The sequence below is a fragment of the Mobula hypostoma genome, chromosome 4, assembly GCF_963921235.1.
Source record: "Mobula hypostoma chromosome 4, sMobHyp1.1, whole genome shotgun sequence".
Classification (NCBI taxonomy): Eukaryota; Metazoa; Chordata; class Chondrichthyes; order Myliobatiformes; family Myliobatidae; genus Mobula; species Mobula hypostoma.
Genome location: NC_086100.1, coordinates 195257757 through 195273506, shown reverse-complemented (window position 1 = coordinate 195273506; position 15750 = coordinate 195257757). Strand labels below are relative to the sequence as shown.

At 45.6% G+C, this 15750-nt stretch overlaps 1 protein-coding gene across 1 annotated transcript in view; it reads left to right on the top strand.

Moving 5' to 3' along the window:
• Positions 1-779: 779 nt before the first annotated feature.
• dok1b (docking protein 1b) overlaps positions 780-15750 on the top strand; it is a 98981-nt gene continuing 84010 nt past the window's right edge. The window contains exon 1 of the mRNA XM_063047158.1: positions 780-1018. Coding sequence (XP_062903228.1) covers positions 962-1018 — 57 coding nt within the window. The 5' untranslated portion in view covers positions 780-961. The remainder of the gene's footprint in view (positions 1019-15750) is intronic.

Sequence of the window (15750 nt, the reverse complement as noted above, 5' to 3'; positions counted from 1 at the left end):
TGCTGCTTTTCTACGCATCCTTTCAGGTGGATATGCTCAGTGTTTGGGACGGCTTCACCCGTGACGTACTGGGTCGAATCCACTACCTTTTGTAGGATTTTCCGCTCAAAAGCATTGGCGTTCCCATACCAGTCTGTAATCAGCACACTTCCCACCGCACATGTACAGAAGTTTGACAAGGGTTTTGATTGCATGCCGAATCTCCGCAGACTCCTGAGGAAGTAGAGGCGCTGTCGTGCTTTCTTTGCAATTATATTTTTATATGATGGGTCCGGGACAGGTCCTCTGCGATAGTGACATGTAAAGTTACTGATCCTCCCATAATGTTCTCGATTCCATGATGGAGCTGGCTCTGTTTCCGACCCTGTGCAGTGGCCCCCCCCCCCCCATACGATGCAGCCAGTCAGAATGCTCTCCACGATACATCCGTAGAAAATTTGACACAGGTTTCTTGATTGGCACGGGCAAGTCGGGCCGAACGGCCTGTTTCCGAGCTCTGCATCTCCGCGAACAACGACCCGAGAGGTTAACCCTTCACCCGCCAGCTCTAAGTTCCGCTTGAAATCTGAAGCGGTGACTCCTGCGAGCTCGCCGGTCTCTGCAAGCGTTAATGCCGGAGCTGTGACTTCAGATAAGAATCGCCTTTGAGGTAGAAAGGCGTGACCGGTTATTTTGCAATATGGGAGGGGAGTACTCGGCGTCATGGACCCGGGCTGTAGGAGGGATCTCCCCGCCCATTTTTGGTCAGTTTTGTGAAGAGTTTCAGTTGCTGGCTGGAAACCATCGTCGGCTTTGAGGCTGAGATCTGTCTCGGGCAGTTAAAACAACAGCGGGTGAATGTGGACGCCGTGATCAGCCCCGCGATGCGGAAATAGCCAACGCGCGGAAGTTTTCAGCGGAGAAACTTCAGGCAATTTTTTTTGAGAAGGTGGGGGATTGACGGGAGGGGAACGACTACAATATGGACAAGGCCATTAAGGAAGGGCAACTCTATATCTTGCAACCTAAATTCGGAAAGGTAAGGCCCCAGAAACAATATTTGAGTATATAACTTTCCTATTCAATAGTAATTGTGCATTCACTCGGGTCGGGAGAGCGGCGACTGCCAGGGAGCGCTGTTGCAGTTTGGACCACGACTTGTCCTTAATCTCTCTGTGTGCATTAACTTTATGTTCAGTGCAGTTTTCTAGTGCACTGGGCACTTTGCATCTTTTTTTGCACTTGTGTGAAAAACTTCAATCGATAAAACTGCAGCCGAGGTGGTTTGCAGAGCCGAGTTCCACAGGAGGGGTTTTGTCTGCATTTTACGCGTTTATTTTTCTTAAAATATTAATCCACTTAAAAATCAGGTCTGACATCTGTGTGGGCTCGTTACTCTTTTAGAGCAGGCCAGTTAGGGTTGTTGGACTTGGCAAGGATTTTAAAAAAGATCTTGGTCTGATACAAACATCTTGAGTGGTGTTTGTGGTTTACCCAGTTGGCCTGCGTTCTTTTGTCTAAATTAACCATGCTCCAGGATTTAGCCGGCCGATCTGCAGAGATATTCCAGACATGAGAAAATCTGCAGATGCTGGGGATGCAAAGCAACACACACACAATGCTGGAGGAACTCAGCAGGCCAGGCAGCGTCTATGGAAAATAGTGAAAAGTCCTCGTTTCGGGCCGAGACCAGGGTCTTGCTCTCTTCCACAGAAACTGCCTGGCCTGCTAAGCATTTTGTGCGTATTGCTTTGGGTTTCCAACGTCCGCAGATCCTCTCGTTGTTAGAGATATTCCAGTGTTGCCTTGACTCTCGTTGTCTGAATGTGTTGGTTTAAACCGCAGAGGGGACTATGTGTGTGTGTGTACACACAGAACTCTCAGGCCCGTGGTGAAATTGGAATCACATGCGGCCCAGGACACAGAATAGAAAAGGATAGACGCTGATTTGAGTGTATTTCTGTGTTACACTGACTTTTCTATTTATTATAAATGACTGATTGCACATTTGGACGGAGACGTAACGTAAAGATTTTTACTCATGTATGTGAAGGATGTAAGAAATAAAGTCAATTCAATGCAATTCACAGCGCACAGCGAACCCGCCGGGGTCTGCTGGCGTTTTGTCAGCTGACCAGAGACTACGACCACCAAATTCTCCAAAGCAACGGAATTCATTACGAACATGCACGAACAAATAACGGCTACAAATCTGCCCCTACGCCATCAGATTTCTAAGTGGACAAAGGACCCTATCTCTTTTTTTGCTATTTGCACCACTTGTTTAACATTTTAGATATATATTTCAGACTGCAATTTGCAGTTTTTATTATGTACTGTAATATACTGCTGCCACAAAACAACAAGTTTTCACGACATGGCCCGGTGATTTTTAAAGCCGATTCGGATTCAGAAATAAGCACATTGAGGGAGAAAAGGCTCAGTCTGAGTGACAAGTCTTTTGCATTTTCAAGAATAAATGACCCTCAAAGGTCCCCGACCCTTGCAGTCAGACCAACTGTTTTCCTGGTGTTTTGGAAAGGGACATACAGTAGAACATTACAGAACAGTACAGGCCCTTCGGCCCACAATGTGCAGACCCTTTTGACCTACTCTTAAGAGCAATCTAGCTTTTCCCTCCCACATAGCCCTCCAAGGATATAATGTGGAGGCTTTGTAAGGCACTGGTTAGACCGGACTTGGAGTATTGTGGAATCCTGGGCCCCTTATCTGAGAAGGGATGTGCTGGAACTGGAGATTCCGCCGGGGGGGGGGGTTCTCGAGAATGATCCTGGGAGTGAGAGTGTTAACATATGAGGAGCATTTGATGGCTCTGGGTCTGAACTTGCTGGAGTTCAGAAAAATAAGGAGTGATCTCTTTGAAACCTATTGAATATTGAAAGGCCTCGATAGGGTGGATGTAGGGAGGATGTTTCCTACAGTGGGGGAGTCTAGGACCAGAGGGCACAGCCTCAGAATTGGGGGGGGCGGCATTCATTCAGCCAGAAGATGGTGGAGGCTTTGTACATCCAGGAGTCTCTTAATTGTAAACAACAGGAATTCTGCAGATGCTGGAAATTCAAGCAACACACATCAAAGTTGCTGGTGAACGCAGCAGGCCAGGCAGCATCTCTAGGAAGAGGTACAGTCGACGTTTCAGGCCGAGACCTTTCGTCAGGACTAACTGATACTAATTCTTCCTTCATTTAGTCCTAAGGGTCTTGGCCTGAAATGTCCACTGTACCTCTTCCTGGAGATGCTGCCTGGCCTGCTGCGTTCACCAGCAACTTTGATGTGTGTCTCTTAATTGTATCTGGCTCTCTCACCATTGTGGCAACATGTTTCACCCACTCACCTCAATGTGTGTGTGTGTGTTGGGTGGGGGTGGAACTTAACTCTGACATCTCCCACTCTGCCCTTTCATATTGGCCTTTGACACCCCAGGGAAACTGTCCACTCGATCTATGCCTCTCATCATCTTGTACACCTCCATCAAGTCAGTAATAAATAAAACAGTACAGCACAGCAACAGGCCATTCAGCCCCAAATATTGTGCCGTACTAATTAAACTAGCCCCTTCTGCCTACACAATGCTCGTCTCCCTCATTCATCTGCCTGTCCAGGAGTCTCTGAAGTGCGTCTGTCATATCCACTTCCCACCATTTCCTGTGTGGGACTGGGGGAAATAATTTGCCCCGCACATCTCTGAACTCCCCCCCCCCACCTTAAATGACTATAATTCCATAGAAGCAGAATTAGGCCATTCAGCCCATTCAGCCCTACTCCATTCCATCATGGCTGATTTACTATCCCTCTGAGCCCCATCCTCCTGCCTTCTCCCTGTAACCTTTGCCACCCTGATGAACCTCTCAACCTCCTCTTTAAATATACCCAATGACTTGGCTTCCATAGCCATCCATGGCAATGAGTTCCACAGACACACCACCCTCTGGCTAAAAAAAAAAAATTCCTCCTCATCCCTGTTCTAAAGGGACACCCTTCTATCTGAAGCTGTGCCCTCTGGTGCTGGTCTCACCCACATGCACGCCCTTTGTGTGGTTAGATTCCCAGCACTTGCAATATTTAAGACATTTCTTTTATTTCTGAAGTAGTTTAGCCTTTGGGGCTTTCGTTTTGCATTGCGTACGACCTGAAGCTGACGAATCAGAAAGGTGTCCATAAGGTGAAGAAAGTCATTGGAATCTCTCTTTCATGCCTGTCCCTTCCCTCTCCCTGCCCACTGTTGAGCAACAGTTCAATGATACACTGTGTAGTACTGTGATTCCCTGGAGGATTCCAAGCAGTTTCCAGAGCAATCCCCATAAAACTAGGGCCAGTTATCAGAGGCAAAATTATATCGGAATCAAAATTATAATGTTATAATTAAATTACATAAGTACAAAAATAAGAGGAGAATAAGTAGTGAGATAGTGTACATGGGTTCATTGTCCATTTAGAGATCTGATGGCGGAGGGGAAGAAGCTGTTTACTGAACCACTGAGTGTGTGCCTTCAGGCTCCTGTGCTTCCTCCCTGATGGTAGCAGTGAGAAGAGGGCACGGCCTGGGTGTTGGGGGTATTTAAAGATGGATGCCACCTTTTTGAGGCATTACTGCTTCAAAGTGTCCTGGACGCTGGGGAGGGTTGTCCCCATGATGAAGATGGCTGAGTTTACAACGCTCTGCAGCTTTTTTCCAATCCTATGCAGTGGTCCTTCCACACCAGAGGGTGATGCAACCATTTAGAATGCTCTCCATGGTGCATCTGTAGAAATTTGATAGTCTTTGGTGACAAACTAAATCTCGTCAAACTCCTAATGAAATATAGCCTCTGTTGTGTCCTCTTTGTAATAGCGTCAATATGTTGGGCCCAGGATAAAGCTACAGAGATGTTGACGCCCAGAAACCAGAAACTGCTGATCCCTCAGTGAGGACTGCCATGTGTTCTCTTGGCTTTCCTTTACTGGCATACACAGTCAATTAGGTTCTGACTTGGATGATCAGCCATGATCATAATAAATGGCGGTGCAGGCTCGAAGGGCCGAATGGTCTACTCCTGCACCTATTTTCTATGTTTCTATATTAATTCCTTGGTCTTGCTGATGTTGCGTGCAGGGTCGTTGCTGTGACACCACTCATCCAGCTGACCTGCCTCACTTCTGTACACCTCCTCATCACCCTCTGAAATTTTGCAACAATAGTTGCGTCATTAGCAAATTTATAGATGGCATTTGAGCTGTGCCTAGTCACACAGTTGTAGGTGTGGAGAGTAGAGCAGTGGGCCAAGCACACGTCCTTGAGGTGCACCAGTGTTGATTGTCAGCGAGGGGGGAGATGTTATTTCTGAGCTGAACTGACTGTGGTCTACCAGTGAGGAAGTCAAGGATCCAGTTGCAGAAGGAGGTACAGAGGCCTGGCCTCTTGGAGCTTGTTGATTAGAACTGAGGGTATGATGGTGTCGAAAGCTGAGCTGTAATCAATAGACAGCAGCCTGATGTAGGTATTACTATTGTCCAGGTGATCCAGGGCCGAGTAGTGAGCTGGCGAGATTGCATCTCATCATCGTGATAGGCAAATTGCATCTATTATAATCTGAAGAATTCACATGGCAGATGAAATTTAATGCAGAAAATTGTGAGGTGTTGTACTTTGGGAGCATAAACCAGGGTAGGACTTGCATGGTGAGAATAAGGCTTGGTATGCAGAAGAATCTGGGAATAGAGATCCATAATTCCATGAAAGTGGAGTCACAGGTATATGGGGTTGTAAAGACAGCTCTTAGCACATTGGCCTTCATCAGGGACATCTACCACCCAGGGCATGTTCTTTTCTTGCTGCTGCCATCATGAAGACAGTACAAGAGCTTCGGGACATGTTCCACCAGGTCAGGAACAGTCATTACCCCTCAACCCTCAGGCTCTTAAACCAAAGGGGATAACTTCACTCAACTTCATTTGCCCCATCATTACAGATGCGCTGGGCTGTCCACACCTCTCTCTGCAGAGTCCTGCAATTGAGGGAAGTACCAGGCAGTTCCCATACCAGGCAGTGATGCAGCCAGTCAGGATGCTGTCACTTGTGCCCTTGTGGAAAGTTCTTAATTGTCTTCTACACTGTGGTTGAATGCCCTCGTGGGCAGTCTTTCATTGATTCTGATATAGTTTGTTCTATAGCTTTGCTGAGTTTGCCCACAAGAAAATGAATCTCAGGGTGACGTACATTATATGTACTTTGATAATAAATTTACTTTGAACTCTTAACGAGCGAAACATGAGTTATGGTAGTGCACTGCGCAAAATGCTCACAAAACTCAGCAGGTCAGGCAGCATCTATGGCGGGAGATGGGCAGTTGACATTTTGGGTCATGACCATTCCTGCAAAACATTGACTGTCCATTTCCCTCCATGGATGCTGCCTGACTTGCTGAGTTCCGTGTGTGTGTGTGTGTGTGTGTGTGTGTGTGTGTGTGTGTGTGTCTCCAGATTTCCAGCATCTGCAGTCTCTTGTGTCTCCAGTTATGTTGGTGTTCTAGTTTTAAGTTATGGAGATTTGGACTGCTGATTTAAGATGAATTCAAATCTCCCCTTGAAACTTGAAGGATTTAAATTCAGTTTATTAAATCAGGAGTTAATCAGAATCGGGTTTAATATCACTGGCATATGTTGTGAAATTTGTTGTTTTGTGGCAGCAGTATATTGTAATACATATTTAGAAAAAAATAACTATTGTGGTTGACTGCAGGTTTCTACGACATTCATGGACTCAGGGTCTTGGAGTATTTTTTTGTGTGTGACTGTATTTACTGATCTCTTGTATGTGCCTGGGGCTATGTATGACCATTGGTACTGTGGTTTGCACCTTGGCCCTGGATTAACGCTGTTCGTTGGGCTGTATTCATGGATGGTTAAATGACAAGTAAACTTGAACCTATAAGCTTGGATAAATGATGATGATTCCCATCGGAGCTGCAGACACCAGTCACTGCTTATTAGTGTCATCTTCTCTGTAGAACTAGTTTTTAAAGATGTATGTCATTAGTACCCCCAGTGGAATGATATTACTCCATGAATTTCTCTTAAAGAGGAGAGGGTCAGCAACTTTAAATTTCTCAGTATTATCATTTCGGAGGACCTGTCCTGGGCCCAACACATAAATGCTCTTACAAAGAGAGCACCGGCAGCACCCCTACTTCCTGAGGAGTCTGGGGAGAACTTCACTCACCTTAATGTTGAGCTGATTCCACAACCTACGGACTCGCTTCCAAGGCCTCTATAACTCGTGGTCTCAGTGATATTTATTTATGTATTACTTTTCTTGTATTTCACAGTTGGTCTTTTGCATACTGGTTGTCACTGAGCGTAATTTTTCATTGATTCTGTTGTTTCTTCTATTGTAAATGTCTGCAATAAAATGAATTGCAGGGTTGTATATGGTAACATATTTACTTTTGATAATAAATTTACCTTAAACTACCTACTTTTGACTGTCCAAAATGCAACACCTCACGCTGGGCAGATGGAGTTTAATCCAGACATTTTCCGCTCACTTTATCACTGATCTATACTCTGCTGAATACTTCAACAACTTCCCTTGCTATCTGAAAACTTTCCAGTTTTTCTGGTATTTGCAGACTTACCAATCAGCCCACCAACATTTTTGTTAAAATCATTTATATAAAGAACAAACAACAGAGGTTCCAGCACTGATTCTTGCTAAACACCGCTGGTCACGGACCTCCAGTCAGAATAATGCCCCTCTGTCACTACCCCCCAGTCTTTTGTGGCCAAGCCAATTTTGAGATCAACCTACCACATTGACATGGATCCCATGTGTCATAATCTAAATTGAAGTCAATGTTGGTGACACCTATTACACTACTCTCATCAAATCGTCTCTATCATGGATGTAGAAACTTTGGAGAGGGTGCAGAGGAATTTGACCAGGATGCTGTCTAGATTAGAGAGCGTGTTTTATGAGGATAGGTTGAGCGAGCTAGGGCTTTTCTCTTTGAAGTGAAGGAGGATGCGAGATGATTTGACGGAGGTGTACAAGATGAAAAGAGGCATAAGTGAAGTGGACAGTCAGAGTCTTTTTCCCTGGGTGGAAATGGCTTAATTTTAAGGTGATCGGAGGAAAGTATAAAGGACATAGGCAGTTTTTTTTTTAAACGGAGAGTGGTGGGTGTATGGAACACCCTGCAAGGGATAGTGGTAGAGACAGATCTATTAGGGACATTTAAGAGATGATAGATGATAGAAAAATGGAGAAATATGTAGGAGGGAAGTGTTAGATTGACCTTAGTAGGTTAAAAGGTCAGCAAAACATCGTGGGCTGAAGGGCCGGTACTGCACTGTAGTGTTCTATGTTCTAATTTTTTAAGACGTGACTTGTTTCAAGGGACTTTGAAGTTCATGTTGCATGTGTAGCTGGATTTTGGTTGCTCTTACTTTCCCCGCTGTTTTTGAGCAGTTTGATCGATGCGGACTGGGGCGTTTCAGAGAAGAAAGCTTTACACTGTGGCCTGCAGTGGGCTAGCGGCGCGATGTGGACCTGACCTAAAGTGAATACTACTACTGTACTCCTGATGTGATCTTTTATGTACTGAATTTAAAAACGCAAACACAAAGAAATCTGCAGATGCTGGAATTTCAAGCAACACACGTAAAAGTTGCTGGTGAACGCAGCAACATCTCAAGGAAGAGGTACAGTCGATGTTTTGTTTTCTTTCAGTTCTTTCAGTTAGTCCTGACGGAGGGTGTCGGCCCGAAATATCGACTGTACCTCTTCCTAGAGATGCTGCCTGGCCTGCTGCGTTCACCAGCAACTTTTATGTGTGTTGCACGATATTTTATGTCTTGTCTGCTCGCTTTTTGCTGTTGTGCAATTAGTTCTTTTTTCTTGTGTTGCTTGTTTGATGTTTTCTTGAAGGGGTTCCATAGTGTTTCCTTGTTTTGTGGCTGGATAAATCTCAGAGTTCTGCAATTTTGTACACGTACTTTGACAATAAATGTACTTTGATTCTTTGAATCTTTGTGTGAGTAAACCTGAGCCCTCAATCTGCTCCATAAATTTTTCTATCACTGATGCAAGGCATTGGCGAATAATTTCTTCACAGGTTTCTGCTATCATTCTTTCTATCATGGCTGGCATCGTAGTATAGTGGTTAGTGAAACGCTATTACAGTGCCAGTGATCTGGGTTCAATTCCCACTGCTGTCTGTAAGGAGTTTGTTAGCTCTTCCCCGTGACCGTGTAGGTTTCCCTGGGGTGCTCTGGGTTGCTCCAATGTTCCAAAGTTGTAATAGAGCGAAATGAGTCATTTGTGTCAACAACCAACACAGTCCAATGATGTGCTGGGGGCAGCCCGCAAGTGTCACCATGTTTCCAGCGACAACATAGCATGCCCACAACTTGCCAGCCCTGGAGTGTGCGAGGAAACGAGCACCCAGATGAAGCCCACACGGTTATGGGGAGAACATTGAAATTCCTTGCGGACACTGTCAGTAATTTGACCCCAATCACTGGCGCTGCTGTGCTTTGCGCTAACCACTACGCTACCCTACCAACCCCTGTTATCATCATCATTATGTGCTGTGTCATACGATGTAGGCAATTGTGGTCTTGTGATATGACCATAATTGTCCTTGGCAAATTCTACAGAAGTGCCGCCTTTACAAGACGGATGACCCCAGTCATCATCAGTACTCTTCAGAGATTATCTGCCTGGCGTCAGTGGTCGCATAACCAGGACTGGTGATCTGCACGAGCTGCTCATACGACCGTACACCACCTGCTCCCATGGCTTCACGTGACCCTGATCGGGGGCTAAGCAGGTACCACACCTTTTCCAAGGGTGACCAGCAGGCTAGTGGAGGGAAGGAGTGCCCTACACCTCCTTTGGTAGAGATGTGTCTCCACCCCGCTGCACTAAGTTTCTCATTGCGGTTTTGCGTGTGTACGTATGATGACAAACTGATCTTGATCCCCATTCACACGGTCACGGAGAACGTGCAGAGTCCACGGAGGCAGCACCTGAGTCAGGTTTAAACTTTAGTCACCAGCTTCAGTGTCGTCCCCTCCTGGTAATGTTGGTCATAGGGTAAATGTGCTATGTGCCGGACAGAGGAGAAACATACAATGGAACTATTTCTGAATTGATTTATTATTGCCGCATATGTCGAGGTACAATGGAAAATAATCTTCGTGATAGATGCCGTTCATATGGATCATTTCATCACATCAGTACCTCAAGGCAAAACAACATTGAGGAAGCGTAGTGGTTAGCGCAGCTCTTCAGGAGCGGTGTTCAATTCCTGCCGCTGTTTGCAAGGAGCTTGCATATTTTCCCTGTGAGTGTGTGGGTTTCCTCCCGGTGCTCTGCTTCTCGCGTTCAAAAGATGTATGGTTCTGGTTAGTGAGTCGTTCGTTTGTGCGACATTTGTGGGCTGCCCAGCACAAACCTTGCTGATTTGACCGGACACAAGCTATACATTTCACTGTATGTTTGGCTGTACATGTGGCAAATAAAGCTAATGTTTAATTTTTCAACAGAATGCAGAGTAAATTGCCTTACGGTTTTTATAAAGTGTAGAATGGTTTTAATTGAAGTATTTGAGAAGAATGAGAGGGGACCTTGAAGCATGCAAAGTTATGAAAGGGATAATTTGAATCGAGGCAGGAAAGTTGTTTCCACTGGTGAGAGAGACTAGAACTAGGAGACACGGCCAGAAGATTCAGGGGAGTTGATTTAGAACGGTGAAGAGGCGAGTGCTTTTTCCAGAGGGTAGTGAACTTGTGGGACTCTGTGCCCAGGGAAGCTACGTCATTAAATATATTTAAGACACAGTTAATACTTTTACCTTGCTGGGGAATCAGGGTTATGGGGAAAATCAGGTTGGTGGAGATGAGTCCATGGCCAGACCAGCCATGATCTGATTGAATGGTGGATCAGGCTTGATGAGCCAGGTGGCTGTCTCCTGCTCTGGTTGTTATGTAAGGAGCAGAACTACAGAAAGCAGCCTGTAATGAGCCAGGGCAAACTTGTGTCAAGAACCCTATGAGCCTGGTCCCCTGTATTTGTTAAATTAGATCAGATTAGATTTTTTTTAAGCGTGTCGTACCAGACATTCAGCCATTCTTGGCTGGCACGTGATGTCAGGATTAACTGGGTCACGTTATGAACGTTCCTGACTCGACCCTTGTATTTTTTACGAGGCCGAGTGGCTAGCTCGACACTCAACCTGGCACTGATGGAAAGCGTGCTCGGGGGATGGCCCGACCTGGATTCGAACTTGGGAACCTTCACTCCGGAGTCCGGCGCTGGTCTCACTGCGCCACCAGCCGGCCATTAGATTAGATTAGATTCAACTTTATGTCATTGTGCCGAATACAGATACAAAGCCAATGAAATACAATTAGCATCTGACCAGAAATGCAAAAGAACAGTGTTATTTACAAAATAACTGCGAATAAAAAGTGCTACAGCATACAGATATAAAAGTACTGAGACAGTCCAATATGGGTGCAATACTGCTTAGCGCTGTGATGTGAGGTTCAGCAAGGTCACAGCCTCAGGGAAGAAGCTCTTCCTGTGCCTGCTGGTGTGGGAGAGGAGGCTCCTGTAGCGCCTACCAGATGGGAGGAGAGTAAAAAGTCCATGGTTAGGGTGAGATGCATCCTTGATAATGCTTTTCGCCCTGCCCAGGCAGCGTTTATGGTAGATGTTCTCAATGGTGGGCAATTGGGTGCCGATAATCCACTGGGCAGTTTTCACCACACGCTGGGTGTTGCCTTATTGAGAGTAGTTAACCCTTTGTGCTTTCTGTTTAATCTGTTCAAGTTTATTTTGACTGGCACAGGTTTTCAGTGTACTGCACATATTTAAAGTGGACTCCCAATTAGTCCTGATTGTGGGGTCCTTATGTGTTCCGAAAATGATTGAGCGGTGTTGCTCGATCAAGCCACCGGTTGGTGTTCCTCCGAATAAGCTCTCATTCTGTCTCAACATGGGAGCTCGTTGTTCCTTGGTATCTGGGTTCAGCCTTCTGTCAGCACACACCGTGATAATCTTGATTCCACTCAGGATTCTAGTCAGAGAAAGAGACAGGTGTGTCAATGGCCATGGGCGAAACCTCCAAGTGTTATGTCATCTCCCTAGTGCTGGGGTCAAGGATGTTTCTGAGAGGGTGCAGGACTCTCTGAGAGGGGAGGGTGAGCAGGCAAAAGTTACCGTCTACCTTGGTGCCAATGACATAGACAGCAAGGGAGATGAGGTCCTCTCTGCTCTCTGGGTCTACAACCCAACCAGACAGCCACTTGATCCTCAGTCGTAGATGCTTTCCTCATCAAGTCAATCATCATATGCAGGTGTGCACAGGTGCATTGAGAAACTTGCAGCAGCATTGGAGATGAAGAGGAATTTCTTTAACTAGAGGATGGTGAGTCTGTGGAATTCTTTGCCACATGTGGACATGGAGGCCAAGTCATTTGGTATATTTAAAGTGGAACTTGACAGGTTCTTGATTGGCCAAGGCATCAAAGGTTATGAGGAGATGGCAGGAGAATGGGATTTGCTCGGGATTTGATCAGAAGTGGTGTTTTTATTGGCAATTTGCTGTAGGTCGCAGTATGCCCGTGGTAAAATAAGTCTCAGTTGTATATGGTGACACGTGTACTTTGATATTAAATTTTGACTATCAAAGCAGTTGGGACTGGAAAAACATAGATTAACACATTCTGTGGGTTTTTGGGACATTTGTTAAACTTAGTGGTTTTCATCGAACGGCCTAGAGGTAATGTTGCAGCTGTAGGCACGAGATTCTGCAGATGATGGAAATTCAGAGCAACATGCAAAATGCTGGAGGAACTCAGCAGGTCAGGCAGCATCTATGGAGGGGGATTAAACAGTTGACAATTTGGATCAAGTCCTAATGAAGGGTCTCAGCCCATAGCTTGTATGCTTCCCCGTGACCACAGGATGACTGTGAGGTTAAGAAGGGATACGGTGTATTGGCCTTCAGCGACTGTGGGATTGAGTTTAAGAGCCGAGAAGTAATGTTACAGTTATACAGGACACTGGTCAGACCCTACTGGGAGTACTGTGCTCAATTCTGTTCGCCTCACTACAGGAAGGATATGGAAACCATAGAAAGGGTGCAGAGGAGATTTACAAGTATGTTGCCTGGATTGGGGGTGTACCCTATGAAAATAGGTTGAGTGAACTTGGCCTTTTCTCCTTGGAGCGACGGAGGATGAGAGGTGACTTGATAGAGGTGTACAAGATGATGAGAGGCATTGATCGTGTGGATAGTCAGAGGCTTTTTCCCAGGGCTGAAATGGCTAGCATGAGAGGACACAGTTTCAAGGTGCTTGGAAGTAGGTATAGAAGAGATGTCAAGGGTAAGTTTTTTTATGCAGAGTGGTGAGTGCATGAAATGGGCTGCCGGCAATGGTGGTGGAGGTGGATACGATAGGGTCTTTTCTGAGACTCCTGGATGGATGCATGGAACTTAGGAAAATAGAGGGCTATGGGTAACCCTAGGTAATTTCTCAAGAAAGGACATGTTTGGCACAGCTTTGTGGGCCGAAGGGCCTGCATTGTGCTGTAGGTTTTCTATGTTTCCAAGGATGCTCCCATTTCCTCCCTCATTCCAAAGACATACGGGTTAGTGGGTAAACTGGTTATTTGTGTGTAATTGGGTGGTGCTGACCAGTTGTACCGGAAGGGTCTGATACTGCACAGTATCTCTAAATAAACAACGAAACGGAGTGGGGATGTTGGATGCACGGCCGGGATGGTGATGGATGGTGATGCATTTGGGGCATTTGGAGAGTCTATGTGGATGATAGAAAATTGGAGGGATATGGGATGTGTCGGAGGGACGGGTTAGATTGATCATGGAGTGGGTTTATGTAGTTTGGTGCAATATTGTGGGCTGAATGGCCTGTACTGTGCTGTTCTACATACATTCTGTTTTCAGTTGGTCTCCCGTCAGCCACAATATTTTCAGGTGTTCAACCTCAAAGCCTGGAATTCCCCTTACTAAACCACCACCTTTCGTCGTCTTCCTCACTCCTTCAAGTGTAGTCCTGATACAGCACTGTATTTCCTGGTTTCGAATGTTGTTTGATCCCACACCTGTGAAATGAGCACCGCTTTTTTACCTTACAGTCTGCAAGTGATAAGCACTCATAGCTGACTCTTAACCTCTTCCTGCCTTTACTGAAAGTTCAGATTTATTTGCCACCTGTAGATAAATTGCTGTACTTTTCTGTGTCTCTACACTGAAACATACAGTGGAGTGCATTGTTTCCGCCAGCAACCAACAACGTAAGGACGCGCTGGGGCTGCCCGCAGGTGTTGCCACGCATTCCCGGCGCCAGTGTAGCAGGCCCATAATACTCGGCAGAACAACACAGAACACAAATCAAAATAATTCCCCTTTTTTTGCTCGCGCTCTCTCAACATACATACTTTCAACATTGCAACATACTTTCTTTGTTGCAAGTGAAGACCTTGCAAGCAATCACTTTTGGTCACCATGTCTTTTAGCTTTTGTCACATGAAAACAAGTTTCAGTGCTTCTGTGCCCAGAAAACAGGGAGAGGTTCAGCAAGTTGGTACTGGAACAAAATTGCAAACTTTTTACATTGGTCACATATGAATATAAGGTATTTGGTCGGAACTGAGCCTCTGTGCCTGCTGCTATTCAAATGGGCTGGAGGTACAGGACAGTGTCCAATGGGCAGTGTCCTTACAAGACGGGTGACCCCAGCCATTATCAATACTCTTCTGAGACTGTCTGCCTGGCGTCAGTGGTCACATACCCAGGACTTGTGATATGCACCAGCTGCTCATATGACCATCCACCACCTGCCCCCATGGTTTCGTGTGAGCCTGATTGGAGCTCTAAGCAGATGATACACCTTGCCTTAGGGTGACCTGCAGGCTAGTGGAGGGAAGTAGTGACTTATACCTCCTTTGGTAGAGGCTTATCTCCACCCCACCACCAATTGATTTAATATACCTTACAAAAGCCTGAAAACAGATACCACCAGGTTCAGGGACGGCTTCTACTCCACTTTTACAAGACCATTGAACAGTTCCTTAGTACAATTAAACAGACTCCTGACCTCACAATCGAAGTAAGCGGTGGCAACGCTTATGGGGAAAAGGCAGGAAAGTGGGGTTGAGAGGGAGAATAAGTCAGCCATCATGAAATGTCAGAGCAGACTTGATGAGATGAATGGCTTAATCCTACCTGGTATGGAAAGACCAATGTCCTTGAATGGAAAATTTGACAAAAGACAGGGCACAGTCTATCACAGGTAAAGCTCTCCCTACCTCTGAGCACATCTGCATGGAGTACTGTCACAGGAAAGCAATATCCATCATCAGGGATGCCCACCACCCAGGACCTGCTCTCTTCTCACTGCTGCCATCAGGAAAGAGGTTACAGGAGCCTCAGGCTCTTGAATCAAAGGGGATAACTTCGCTTGCTCCATCACTGAGATGTTCCCACAACCTATAGACTCACCTCCAAGGACTCTTCATTTCATTTTCTTGATTTTATTTATTTATTGATATTTATGTTTGTCTTTGCACAGTTTGTTGTCTTTTGCACATTGGTTGATTGCTCAAGTTGGTGCAGTCTATCATTGATTCTGTTATGGTTGTTATTCTATCGAATTATTGAGTATGCCCCCAAGAAAATGAACCTCAGGGTTGTATACGATATACATGTACTGGGGCACATGGCCAAGTGGTTAAGGCAT